Source organism: Glycine soja, chromosome 11, assembly GCF_004193775.1.
Source record: "Glycine soja cultivar W05 chromosome 11, ASM419377v2, whole genome shotgun sequence".
Lineage (NCBI taxonomy): Eukaryota > Viridiplantae > Streptophyta > Magnoliopsida > Fabales > Fabaceae > Glycine > Glycine soja.
In genome coordinates this window covers 51,439,452-51,452,652 of record NC_041012.1, presented here as the reverse complement: position 1 = coordinate 51,452,652, position 13,201 = coordinate 51,439,452, and the positions used below count along the sequence as shown (strand labels likewise).

At 32.7% G+C, this 13,201-nt stretch overlaps 2 protein-coding genes across 2 annotated transcripts; one reads left to right on the top strand and one right to left on the bottom strand.

Moving 5' to 3' along the window:
* The first annotated feature begins 457 nt into the window (after positions 1-457).
* Positions 458-6,745, top strand: LOC114376458 (linoleate 9S-lipoxygenase-4). Its single transcript, XM_028334589.1, has 9 exons — positions 458-721; positions 3,264-3,544; positions 3,671-3,908; positions 4,088-4,408; positions 4,515-4,600; positions 4,708-4,815; positions 4,958-5,262; positions 5,356-5,619; positions 5,783-6,745. The coding sequence occupies exons 1-9, from the start codon at positions 520-522 to the stop codon at positions 6,537-6,539; spliced, it is 2,562 nt and encodes an 853-aa protein (XP_028190390.1). The 5' UTR covers positions 458-519; the 3' UTR covers positions 6,540-6,745.
* Positions 6,746-7,630: 885 nt separating this feature from the next.
* On the bottom strand, positions 7,631-11,782 carry LOC114375009 (seed linoleate 13S-lipoxygenase-1). Its single transcript, XM_028332743.1, has 9 exons — positions 11,517-11,782; positions 10,915-11,201; positions 10,556-10,796; positions 10,030-10,350; positions 9,719-9,804; positions 9,498-9,599; positions 9,107-9,414; positions 8,732-8,995; positions 7,631-8,598 (listed from the first exon to the last, which is right to left on the bottom strand). Exons 1-9 carry the CDS (start codon positions 11,668-11,670, stop codon positions 7,842-7,844), a joined length of 2,520 nt encoding a protein of 839 aa, XP_028188544.1. The 5' UTR covers positions 11,671-11,782; the 3' UTR covers positions 7,631-7,841.
* Between the last annotated feature and the right edge of the window lie 1,419 nt (positions 11,783-13,201).

Below are 13,201 nucleotides of genomic sequence, written 5' to 3'. Positions count from 1 at the left end.
TTAATAGGATATAGAAAATATATATTTTAATTATTAACACAAGTTCATACTCGGAAAATAAAATAAAAATTAATGCATTGAAGTAACATGAATAGGTTTGATTGATTGAGTATATCATCAAATCCATTATTAGTGATTCTTAATAAATCATATTGGAATCCCACATGTATCATGAAACAAATTACGGACAAGAAGGTCAACACTAACAAAAAAAACTCAATATGCACTCAATAATCAATGGAATAAATAGTATTTATTAATGTACAACGATTAACTTGAATTAAAAAAGAAAATAATAAATTAATACCCTATCATGTTTAAAAACATACAATAATAATAAAAATTGGTAAGCATCTTGCAAGTTGCAGGCCGAGTAAAAAAAAGAAAAGTTATCCGTTGGAATATTTAAGTATTTTATCGTTGGATGTTGTTATCTATAAATAGGGGGCAGCTCATGTTTGTGTTACTCACAAGGCAATCAATCAATCTTCTGAGAGTGTTTGGTTGAAAGTAGCAAAGATGTTTCCTTTCGGGCAAAAGGGTCAAAAGATAAAGGGGACTATGGTGGTTATGCAGAAGAATGTGTTGGATATCAACAGCATCACCAGTGTTGGAGGGATCGTTGACCAAGGCTTAGGCTTCATAGGCAGTGCAGTCGATGCACTTACTTTTGCAGCCACCAAAATCTCCATCCAGTTGATTAGTGCTACCAAGGCTGATGGTAATTTACTTCACTTTTCACCATCTCATGCATACTATCTCAATTTTCTTTCAACTGTTCTTCTTGCTAGATCGATATTAGTGAATTACTTCACTTTTAGTTCCTTCTCTAAAGTCTAAACTTTTTATTTCATTTCTCCCTCCTATATTTCAATTCAAGCACTTGCAAGGAAAGACGATTTAATTTATCGCCGGATAGAACTTGTATTCAATACTTTGTTTACTATTTTTTTAATCAGAATTGAAGTTTTATCTTAAAAATCTGTGTAATAAAGGTCTTCATAAAAGGATTTCACGGATTACCCAAGTGAAATTTCAATTTTGATTGAAAAACAGAAAAAACAGCTTCTATGATATTGTACATAAGTTTTCAGCTTTGATTGAATAATTTTTATAACCACGTCAATTATGGCTTAAGATAGGATACTTTTTAAGAAATTACAATCTTTTTTTGGTGTACAAGAGACTATGAACTCTACTTTTCTAAATGCAGTATATATGAGTAGTTTTTTTACAACTTATAGATACGTTTCTGTTCTTTGAAATAAGAATATGTATGACTTATTACATTTAATAATATTTAAAAAATTTAACCTTTTTGTCCGCAAAGATTTACCCCTCTTAAAAAAATGTGTAACAAACGTGACAACAGCCAAATGAAAAGTGGTCTTTCCCCTTCATAGTCGTCAAATCTTTATTGATATTTTGTCCCCGTGAATTATGGATCATCTTCTCGAACTGAAAATCGATCATTTTTTTTTTATAACGGTAGCCATGAAATTTAATGTTTCAATTAAATAGCCAAGTCCACGGATCAAGGGTCATGGGAATATTTCGGTTTAATAATTGGGTTTAAGCTAGACTCCTGAATATACAGTTACCTTTTACACCAAAAACATATACAGTTACCTTAAATGTTTGTGAAGAAAACTTTATATACAACTTATAATATTGACGATTCGTTCTAAACCATATGTAACATATCGACCCAATTTAAAACAATTTGAATTGGGTCAATTTTCTATTTCAATCTTCATTTCGTTTATGGATAAAAAAATCTCATTTTGTTTTTTTTTAAAATATTAAATAAATGATAAGATATATAATAAACATAAGAATAAATAATTTTAATTATAAAATATCTCACATATATATAAAGTCATTATATAACTATTAGTTCTATAAATATAAAATTATATATTATTAAAAATAAATTTATACAATTTGATAATTATATTTAGGGCGTTGATAACCTTTGATAAAAGAATTAATGAAGAAAAAGTTTTTATTGGCATACTCATACTGTATTAGAAATCATGGGAGATTTTACTGCTACACTTTTCAATGAAAAAACATTTCATTATTTTATTCTTTAACACGTGTCCTGTGTTGGTTAGCATTTTTTTTTAATATTTATGTATCTTTACTCAAATAATTACTAAAAATATATAATCAATTAAATATATTGTATAAATAAGTATAAATCATTTGATAATTTATTAAAAATAAGAAATAAAAATATAAGCATGAATGATATATATAATTTTATGATAAAAATGCATATATAAGTTTTGTCAGGATTACCTGTGAGTCTAGCTCTGTTGGTGTTTGAATATTAACTCTCTAATATTTATTTTATGCTTACTTAGAGGTGAGAATGGATTGAATTGGATAAGCCCTATATAAGCCCTGTCCTGTCCTTACTTGTTTTATATTTTTATAACTCAAACTTGCATTTGCTATCTATTATGAGCCCATTTTTAGGAGTGACATTTATATAAGTTTGCGAGGCTCATCTAAAGGTTTGTTTTATATTAAAAAGTAAAAAAAATATTTTTTTTAAAATAAAATTAAAGATTTTCATAAAAAACAATAAGATAATTTTAAACTATAATATATGAACAAGACTTTCTTACAAACATTACATGTAACATGCTATTAAAGTTTTTAAGTCTCAAAAAAAGAAAATAATCCCTATTCCTATTACTCATCTATCCTCATAAACATTAATTACAATGATTAAAATTATCAAGCTACTAAATAACTTTGTAATTTAAATAAAATAATTATAATATTATATATCATATTAATAATAATATTTTTATTAAAAAATATTGTTGCTAAATGGATAATTAATCAAGCCTAATAGACTTTTTTTAAGACCCATCTTTTTGACTAAACAATTTTTTTAAAAGAACTTAGGCATAACTTTGTTACTAAATGAGTCAGATCAAGTCAAAACTTAAATGAATAAGATCATAGGTCTCTAATGGGCAACCCAATTCATTTCTACAGTTAAATCTTACGGATAAAAAAAAGTTGTTTGAACTAAATTGACTAGTTGTCCATTTGTTCTTTTAAATGGTTTTCGAAATATGATTCAATCCAATCCAAATATTCGATTTTTTGGTTTGAGTTTCAGTTTTTTCAGTTTTCAATTTTTTGAATATTGTTTTTTCGACTTTTATTGGTTTTGGTGGTTTATGAACACCCTAGGTAAGTTTCAGTTGAGATTAAATTAAATTTTCTGTGAAATTTGGTAGGTGGGAAAGGAAAAATTGGAAAGAGTACAAATTTAAGAGGAAAGATAACATTACCAACCTTGGGAGCTGGCGAACAAGCATACGATGTTAATTTTGAATGGGACAGTGACTTCGGAATTCCCGGTGCATTTTATATTAAGAACTTCATGCAAAATGAGTTCTACCTCAAGTCTCTAATTCTCGAAGACATTCCAAACCACGGAACCATTCACTTCGTATGCAACTCCTGGGTTTACAATTCAAAAAACTACAAGACTGATCGCATTTTCTTTGCCAACAATGTAAGCCACATATATTGTCACATTACTACATGATGCGTACGGTGTTTAATATTTATTGTTGTTGAATTTTACAACATAACAACATGGATGATGAAAAAGTTGTTATACATATAAATTATAATGCAGACATATCTTCCAAGCGAGACACCAGCTCCACTTTTGAAGTACAGAGAAGAAGAATTGAAGAATGTAAGAGGGGATGGAACTGGAGAGCGCAAGGAATGGGATAGGATCTATGATTATGATGTCTACAATGACTTGGGCAACCCGGATAGCGGTGATAAATATGCACGCCCCGTTCTTGGTGGTTCAGCATTACCTTACCCTCGCAGAGGAAGAACCGGAAGAGGAAAAACTAGAAAAGGTTACTCACTACTCACTACTTTATTATACTTCTGCTGTTTTTCTTTTAGCATAACTGAATTGGTCAAGTGCGTTCCTTAGAATACTTAGTTACTCTGCTGTAAAATCTTTGAGTAGTTGTTGTAATGTTGTTGTTTGTAGTCGCTAACGTATATTATGTGCCTTCATCTTAACTAACAGATCCCAACAGTGAGAAGCCGAGCGATTTTGTTTACCTTCCAAGAGATGAAGCATTTGGTCACTTGAAGTCATCAGATTTTCTCGCTTATGGAATCAAATCTGTATCCCAAGATGTCTTGCCTGTCTTGACTGATGCATTCGATGGAAATATTTTGAGCCTTGAGTTTGATAATTTTGCTGAAGTGCGCAAACTCTATGAAGGTGGAGTTACACTACCTACAAACTTTCTTAGCAAGATCGCCCCTATACCAGTGATCAAGGAAATTTTTCGAACTGATGGCGAACAGTTCCTCAAGTATCCACCACCTAAAGTGATGCAGGGTATGCTACATATTTTGAATATGCGGAATATTATCAATATACTCCTGTTTTTATTCAACATATTTAATCACGTGGATGAATTTTGAACTGTTTTTATTTGGTGCAGTGGATAAGTCTGCATGGATGACTGATGAAGAATTTGCAAGAGAAACGATTGCTGGTTTAAATCCAAATGTCATTAAGATTATAGAGGTAAGCTTAATTTAAAAGTTTGATTCATAAGAAAATACACGCAACCAAAAGCTTGGATGCAATTTGGGAGTGCTATCCTCATTCATTGCGTGATAAATTTATTCCAGGAGTTCCCACTAAGTAGCAAGCTAGATACTCAAGCCTATGGTGATCATACCTGTATAATAGCAAAAGAACATTTGGAGCCTAACTTAGGTGGGCTCACTGTTGAGCAGGTAATGATATGAGTATTTGGTTTCACATTAAAATTGTTTCACCATAATGTTTTTTCTATTGCTTTTTATCTATTTGTGTGTGTGTGTTTTTTTAATGTAATTCCAATGAATAGCAATTAATTAATTGTACTTGGTTGAACAGGCTATCCAAAACAAGAAGTTGTTCATCTTAGATCACCATGACTATCTCATTCCTTATTTGAGGAAAATAAATGCAAATACCACAAAGACTTATGCTACAAGAACCATATTTTTCTTGAAAGATGATGGAACTTTGACACCATTGGCCATTGAGTTAAGTAAGCCACATCCTCAGGGTGAAGAATATGGTCCTGTTAGCGAAGTCTACGTGCCTGCCAGCGAAGGAGTGGAAGCTTATATTTGGTTACTGGCAAAGGCTTATGTTGTTGTGAATGATGCATGCTACCATCAAATCATTAGCCATTGGTACCATATTATGAATTGGAAATTAGATCCATGCAATTAAATTTGATAATGTATTTATGAATAAATGATTTAACATATTAACATGGATGGCAGGCTAAGCACTCATGCAATTGTTGAGCCATTTGTCATAGCAACAAACAGGCAACTGAGTGTGGTTCACCCTATTTACAAACTTCTGTTTCCTCACTACCGTGACACCATGAATATTAATTCACTTGCCCGGAAAGCCCTGGTCAATGCAGATGGTATTATAGAGAAAACATTCTTGTGGGGTAGGTACTCTATGGAAATGTCCGCTGTCATTTACAAGGACTGGGTTTTCACTGATCAAGCATTACCTAATGATCTTGTAAAGAGGTAAGTAATCTTTTAAAGTTTATCAACAAATTAGAAATATATATCGCTTAAAAATAAAGAATCTAAATCTAAGTCATCAACGACAAAAGAAAAAAAGGCTTCAGGAATCAGGCTTGATATGACTCTTATGCTAATTAGTGCTATTCGGGTTGTTTTAATTCAGAGGAGTTGCTGTTAAGGACCCATCTGCTCCCCATGGAGTTCGTCTTTTGATTGAGGACTATCCTTATGCTTCTGATGGGCTAGAGATATGGGATGCCATCAAGTCCTGGGTGCAAGAATATGTCTCATTCTACTACAAGTCAGATGAGGAACTCCAAAAAGACCCTGAACTCCAAGCTTGGTGGAAAGAACTTGTAGAGGTGGGTCATGGTGATTTGAAAGATAAGCCATGGTGGCAAAAGATGCAAACTCGTGAAGAGTTGGTTGAAGCTTCCGCTATCCTCATATGGATTGCTTCAGCCCTTCATGCTGCTGTTAACTTTGGACAGTATCCATATGGAGGTTTAATCCTAAACAGGCCAACTATTAGCAGGAGATTCATGCCTGAAAAGGGGTCTCCTGAATATGATGCGTTGGCTAAGAACCCTGAGAAGGAGTTTTTGAAGACTATTACTGGCAAGAAGGAGACCCTCATTGACCTTACAGTTATAGAAATCTTGTCAAGGCACGCATCTGATGAGTTCTACCTTGGGCAGAGAGATGGTGGTGACTACTGGACTTCTGATGCCGGTCCATTAGAGGCATTTAAGAGGTTTGGAAAGAAGCTTGAAGAGATTGAAAAGAAGCTTATAGAGAAGAACAAAGATGAGACATTGAGAAACCGCTATGGGCCAGCTAAAATGCCTTACACTCTGCTCTATCCTTCTAGTGAGGAGGGATTGACTTTCAGAGGAATTCCCAACAGTATCTCTATCTAAGGACCCTATGGTTGCTTAAGTACTGTTCCTGGTTTTAAATAAATGTGAAATTGAAGGAACCAGATTCCTTAATCAGTTGTGTATGCTTAAGTCATGTATTTGGAGTGGCTGAATGTATTTGTATTTGTCAATAATAAAGAGAGTTGTGTTAGTATAATGGAAACCAAAATAATAAATGCAATCATGCATGTTTTAACTTTTAACAATGCTGCTGTGAAGTGCAAACTAGAAGAAAATATCATCTTATCTGAGTCGCAATTTCAATTGCAGCAAGGGTTAGTTTTTAAAATTGCATTGGCCATGTATCCAAGATATCATTTTTCCTGCCAAGTCAGGGCAGTATAGGAAATTCTAGTCCACAAGCTGTTATATGACCACAACACATGTTACTTTTTCTAGTCGTTGGTAGTTCTGCTCTGAGCCTTGTAGGGCTTTACTTATTGATCAAGTACATCCACTGCTGCCTTTGCTCGTCTTCTTTAACTAAGATGGTACACACCTGTCCTTTTTGCGTTCTCGATTTCATCTGTTGACATCGGTTGTGGTCGTTCTTCTTTCAGGCTTCCATTCATTAAAGGTTACAAATTTGTGGCTTTCAAACAGATCATACTGTGAGAATATTTGGATACATCTATCATATTTTTTTATTGGCGTGCTCATTAAAAGTTGAAAGCCTTAGGCCTTTCACCTGTAATATGTGATAAATTGTTTTCTTCTCTGTAGATAACACACTCTAAAAGCAAAATAAATTCCATGCCAAACGTGTAAGGTATTTTTTTTCTTATTGATAGATTTTTACTGTGTGCTAATTTTGCAGCGCCCATGCATGTGAATCGAGTTGTGACTTAAAAGTAATTTGTAGCAGATAAATTAGATAGTGATGATAAAAACAATGGAGAAACAAATATAACAAGATACAAAAACTAATGAGACGAACTACAAAGAATTAATATAGTTTTTTTACTAATACTAATAATTTTTATTTCTTATATACTTATAATACAAAATATTCGTACAATACAGTTTTTTTACTAATAACATAAATTTGTGTTACGTAATCTGCAAAATGTATAATACTAAACATGATGACAGGAGCTAAACACAAACTAATAGTGCTCACTGCTCTTATTATTTGCAAACCACAACCAAACTGTGAGCTCAATTACAACATTAATTAAAACACAAGATAATTGAAACATTAGATAAGATGCAAGATTTATCGGATCTCTAGTCTTGCATCTTTTTTATTGGAAGGTACACATGCACTATATATAGAGTAATTAGAGTAAACCACAGGCTCCCTTAGATAGAGATGCTATTTGGAATTCCCCTAAAAGTTAACCCTTCCTCACTGCTAGGATAAAGCAAAGTGTATGGCAGTTGAACCGGGCCAAGTCGATTGCCCTGCAGACTCGGATCATTGTTCCTCCTCACAAGTTTTTCCTCAATTTCCTTGAGCTTGTTTCCAAACTTTTGAAAGGCTTGTAATGCTTTTGAATCAGAGGTCCAATGTGGGTTGTCCCTCTGGCCAAGGTAGACCTCATCAGAAGCATGTGTCGACAAGATCTCTATCACTGAAAGGCTAATGAGAGTCGGCAACTTTGATGTAATTGTTCTCAAATAAGCCTTTTCATGGTTATTAATCATTTCTTCATATTCTGGGGTGCCTTTCTCAGGAAGCAACCTTCTAGAAGCAGTTGGGCGGTTCATTATCAAACCTCCATAAGGATACTGACCAAAATTAACGGCTGCATGGAGAGCTGAAGCAATCCATATGATAATGAGGCAAACTTCAACAAGGTCTTCAAGTGTCTGCAACTTAGGCCACCATGGCTTGTCTTTCAAATCACCATGGCCTTTCTCTACAGCTTCTTTCCACCAATGTTGGAGTTCAGAATCATTTTTGACATCATCATCTCTTGCATAGTACAAGGGCACATATTCTTGAACCCATGTCTTAATTGCAGCCCATATCTCCAGTCCATCAGCGGCATAAGGATAGTCCTCTATCAGAAGACGAACTCCATGTGGGGTTGATGGATCCTTAATTGCCACTCCTCTAAGTCAAACAAAATATAATATATACATGCATCCATCATTATGCTTTGTAACAAAATGTATACCTATATATTTCAAACCTTTATGTCACATTTTTTTTCTAGTGATATAGAGAGATTTACTTAATTAATTACCTCTTGATAAGATCTGCAGGAAGTGCTTGATCAGTGAAAACCCAATTCTTATAAACCGCCGAAGACATCTCCACAGAATACTTTGAGGGCAAAAAGGTTGTCTCTATTATGCCATTAGCATTAATTAGAGATTGCCTGGCAAGTGCGTTGATGTTCATGTTGTTACGATAGTGAGGAGTCAGAAGCTTGTAAATTGGGTGAAGCACGCTAAGATGTCGGTGTGTTGCTATGACGAATGGCTCCATCGCCGCATGAGTATTTAACCTATGAAGAAATCAAAAGTAATTAATATACACTTGAGAGAGAGGGATTAGAGATTGAATTTATCTATATATGTTGATATATAGCAATGAAAATGAAAATGAAAATTTATACCAATGGCTCATGAGTTGATGGTAGCAAGAGTCATTTACGATGACATAAGCTTTGGCTAGTAGCCAAATTGTGCTCTCAACACCTTCCTTAGCAGGTAAGACGACTTGACTGACGGCAGCTGACAGATCCCCAGCAGAATGTGGCAAACTTAATTCGATGGCCACTGGCTTTAAAGTTCCATCTTCTCTCAAAAAAAGGATAGTCCTTGTCGCATAAGTCTTGGCAGAATTCAGCTGATTTATCTGCCTCACATATGGCATGAAGATATCATGGTAATCTAACATAAATAACCTTCGACTACCAAGTGCCTGTACCACAAAATTCAATTAGTTTTAATTAATTACTTTAAGAGGAAAATTATTGTATCAAGTCCTTCGCTTCGCATGTTTACCTCGTCCATTGTGTACCCATCTAGATCAAGGGAATCTGCTGTTATCTTACTGCTTTGATCACCATAGATTGCAGGATCCAGATTACTTTTTGGAGGGAACTCCTACAATCCATTTAATTAAAGAAGAACAACATTTAGTATTTTAGTTTATTACTGGCGATATACTAACTAATTTTACTTGGACATCAAATTTGATTTTAGAAATAAATATTTGAACTTACTTCAAGACCACGAATTACGCAGGGATTTACACCAGCAATCATCTCTCTAGCAAATTCTTCATCAGTCATCCATGCAGACTGACTCACTACCCAAATTAATAATAAAAAGAAAATCCTTATTAAATGGAATAACCATTTCATCAAAAACATAATAAGTTTTGAATTTGTTCGTGAATACGATACGATTTGTATGACCAAAATGTCATTAATTAATTCAAGATTTCAAGTATCAGTGGTTTATTATATTTATTATGTCATTGATTAATTCAAGATCTCAAGTATGAGTGGTTTATTATATTTATTTATCACACCTTGAACGACGTGAGGTTGTGGAAACTTGAGGATGTGTTGACCATCGGTACGATAGAGTTCTTTGATCACTGGTAAGGGGATAATTGTGCTAATTACATCTCTAGGAAGCTTAATTCCACCTTCATACAAGTCATGCACATCTTGGAAGCTATGAAACTCAATTGGCGTGGATTTCAAATCGAACGCAGATTCGAACGCCGGCTGGACAATTTGAGATAAAGATTTTGTTCCAATCTCAAGAGCATCCTTAGACTTCAAGTGACCTAAATTTTCATCTCTTGGAACATAAAATACTTCGCCTTGTTTCTCAGTATTCGGGTCTGTTGAATTGAAATTGATTAGGAAACAACAATGTGTAAAAACTTAATCATCCAAAAAAAATAAAAATAATCAGAATCATAGTGCAAAATTAATTTATAACGTGTCACATATACCCAAGCAATATGTTGTACTACGCTGACCATAACATTATAAAAAGTCAATGTTACAATTCATTTAAATTATATAGAACCATAGAAGACTAACCCGTAACTGTTGGACCTCGACCAGTTCTTCCCCTACGAGGGTAGGGAAAGGTGCTAGACCCTCCAAGAACTGGACGAGCTAACTTTTCACTCTTATCTGGGTTGCCCAAATCATTGTAGACATCATAATCATAGATCCTATCATATTCCTTGCGCTCTCCCGTTCCATTTCCTCTTAAACTCTTCAATTCTTCTTCTCTGTACTCCACAAGTGGTGCTGGTGTCTCACTAGGTACATATGTCTACATTACATTAAATTGAATTTTTTAATTCTTAGCTTAAACTTGAAGAACTTGCCATTAGACATTTCACACACACACACACTTTTGTAATTAAACTACTAATTGCTAAAGAGCTTACATGGTTGGCAAAGAAAATGCGCACGCTTTTGTAAAGTTTAGTGTTATAAACCCATGAGTTGCAAACAAAGCGGATGGTTCCTTGGTTTGAAATGGCTTCAAGAGTCAAACTCTTGAGGAAGAACTCAACTTGCATGTAGTTCTTTATGTAAAACGCACCGGGGATTCCCATGCTTCCGTCCCATTCAAAATGAATATTGAATGCAGACTCTCCTGCTCCCAAAGTCGGTAACGAAGTATTAATCCCTTCCAAGAACGTATCCTTTCCAACTTTTCCTTTTCCATGTGCTACAAACAGATCATACACACATAATAATAATACTATGTTACGTACGTACCGAGTAAGTTTAAACTATATAAATATCTTTGGTTATGTATTACTACGTGATATATTTCTAATAGAAAACAAAACCCTCTATGAATTAAAAATGTAAAAAATGTGTATACTATCGTTGAATCAGAAATTACTATTTTACAAAAATTATTTAAACTCTTTACACTTACTTTTCGTATATAGAAATTAAAGTTAATTTTTAATATAGAAAGTGATGATTGTGGATGATGATGATGGAAAAAAGTGAAACGAAGAAGAAATTAATTAACCATCAGCCTTGGTAGCACTAATGAGCTGAAGGGAGACACTACGGCCCAAGAAAGCATTAAGGTTGTCAACTGCTGAGCCATCAGGGTTAACTTCCAACTCATTCTTGGGCATCAACACCACTGTCCCTTTGATCTTATGGCCTGCTGAAAACATCTTTGCCAAAGCTACCAACACAACTATTTTAGTTTGGCAAAATGAGAAAATAAAGAAGAAGAAGAAGAAGAAAAAGAAAAAGCCTGTGACCTGTGAGAAAATCAACCAAAGCTATCATGGGTATTTATAATGATAGCTATTCTCAACTTAATTGTGTTGACGATTAATTACTTACTGACTATATTTTATTAACATTTTAATGATGTAATTAAATGATATATATAAGTTAAGAATTTTTTCACCTAAGTATTAAAGTATATGTAATATTCTATAAGATATACTATATATATTGCTGGTTCACTAAAAAAAAAAAATACTATATTGCTGGTAACGATGAGCACGAGTACTGAAAATGCAAGGTGTCACACTTTTTCCATGCAGAAGGAACAAAAGACATCTGTACACATTACACGGTGAATAATGAATGTGTATTTGATGGTAGATTTGACATTTTGACGTCAAGTGCAAGTGTCATTAAGGCCCCATGCAAATAATGATACTTACCATGCATACGAAGGGAATTTAAATTTTTTTTATAAGTAAACGTTAATAATTACTACTAGTATGTTATATTAGTACAAGAATTAGAACCTATAACCTTCTTATCATCACTCCAACGCTTATGCTTATGCCTCTTCCCAAATCATCTTTATGACTCTGATGAGAATATAATTAATAAGATTTATGTTATTTTTAGGATAATATTACTCCTTTATAATATCTTAATTTTATTTTAGATTGTAATTTGGTGTCGTATTTATTAAAATTTATAAAATGATTTTTAAAATATTGTTCGTTTTCAATTTTGCAACATAATTTTAATTTTTTTATTGATTCGGTCTCTTTAAATTTACTTACATGAAATTATAAGATCCAACTGATATTTGAATAATCATAAGGATACCTTTGATGACAAAAAATATAAAAAAATAAGATAAAATAACTGTATTATCATATTGAAATATATTATATAAGATGATAATATTATTATGTCTCTTATCTTATTCAGAGAGGGACCAGAATTAATGGAGTAAGATAACCTCTATTTCTTTCTCCATATATGTTATGTAATATATTCAATATTATAATTATTATATATAATAATAATTATTATATTATCCAACCTATTATATAAAATAGATTAAATTACTGTTTAGGTTTTTAAATTTATTTTTAATATTTAATTAGTTCCTTTAATTATTAAGTGGTTCTTTAATTATTTAAAATAATTTAATTGGATCCTTTTATCAGTTAAGCATAAATGTCGTTAACAGATCATTGGACGTGATAATTTATGCATACCAAATATTTGGATATAATTAAATCTTATTATATACTTATCTTATCATGTTTTTATCTTACTCTCCTACTCTATTATATCTTATATATTATAATTACATTGTGTTTTATGAGCAACGGAAGAATTGAAATTTTTTTCAAAATCAACCAAAAAAAAAACTATCATAAGATTCAATTTTCACTTAATTTTTAACATATTTCATAAATTTCATGTAGGTGAATCTAAATAAAT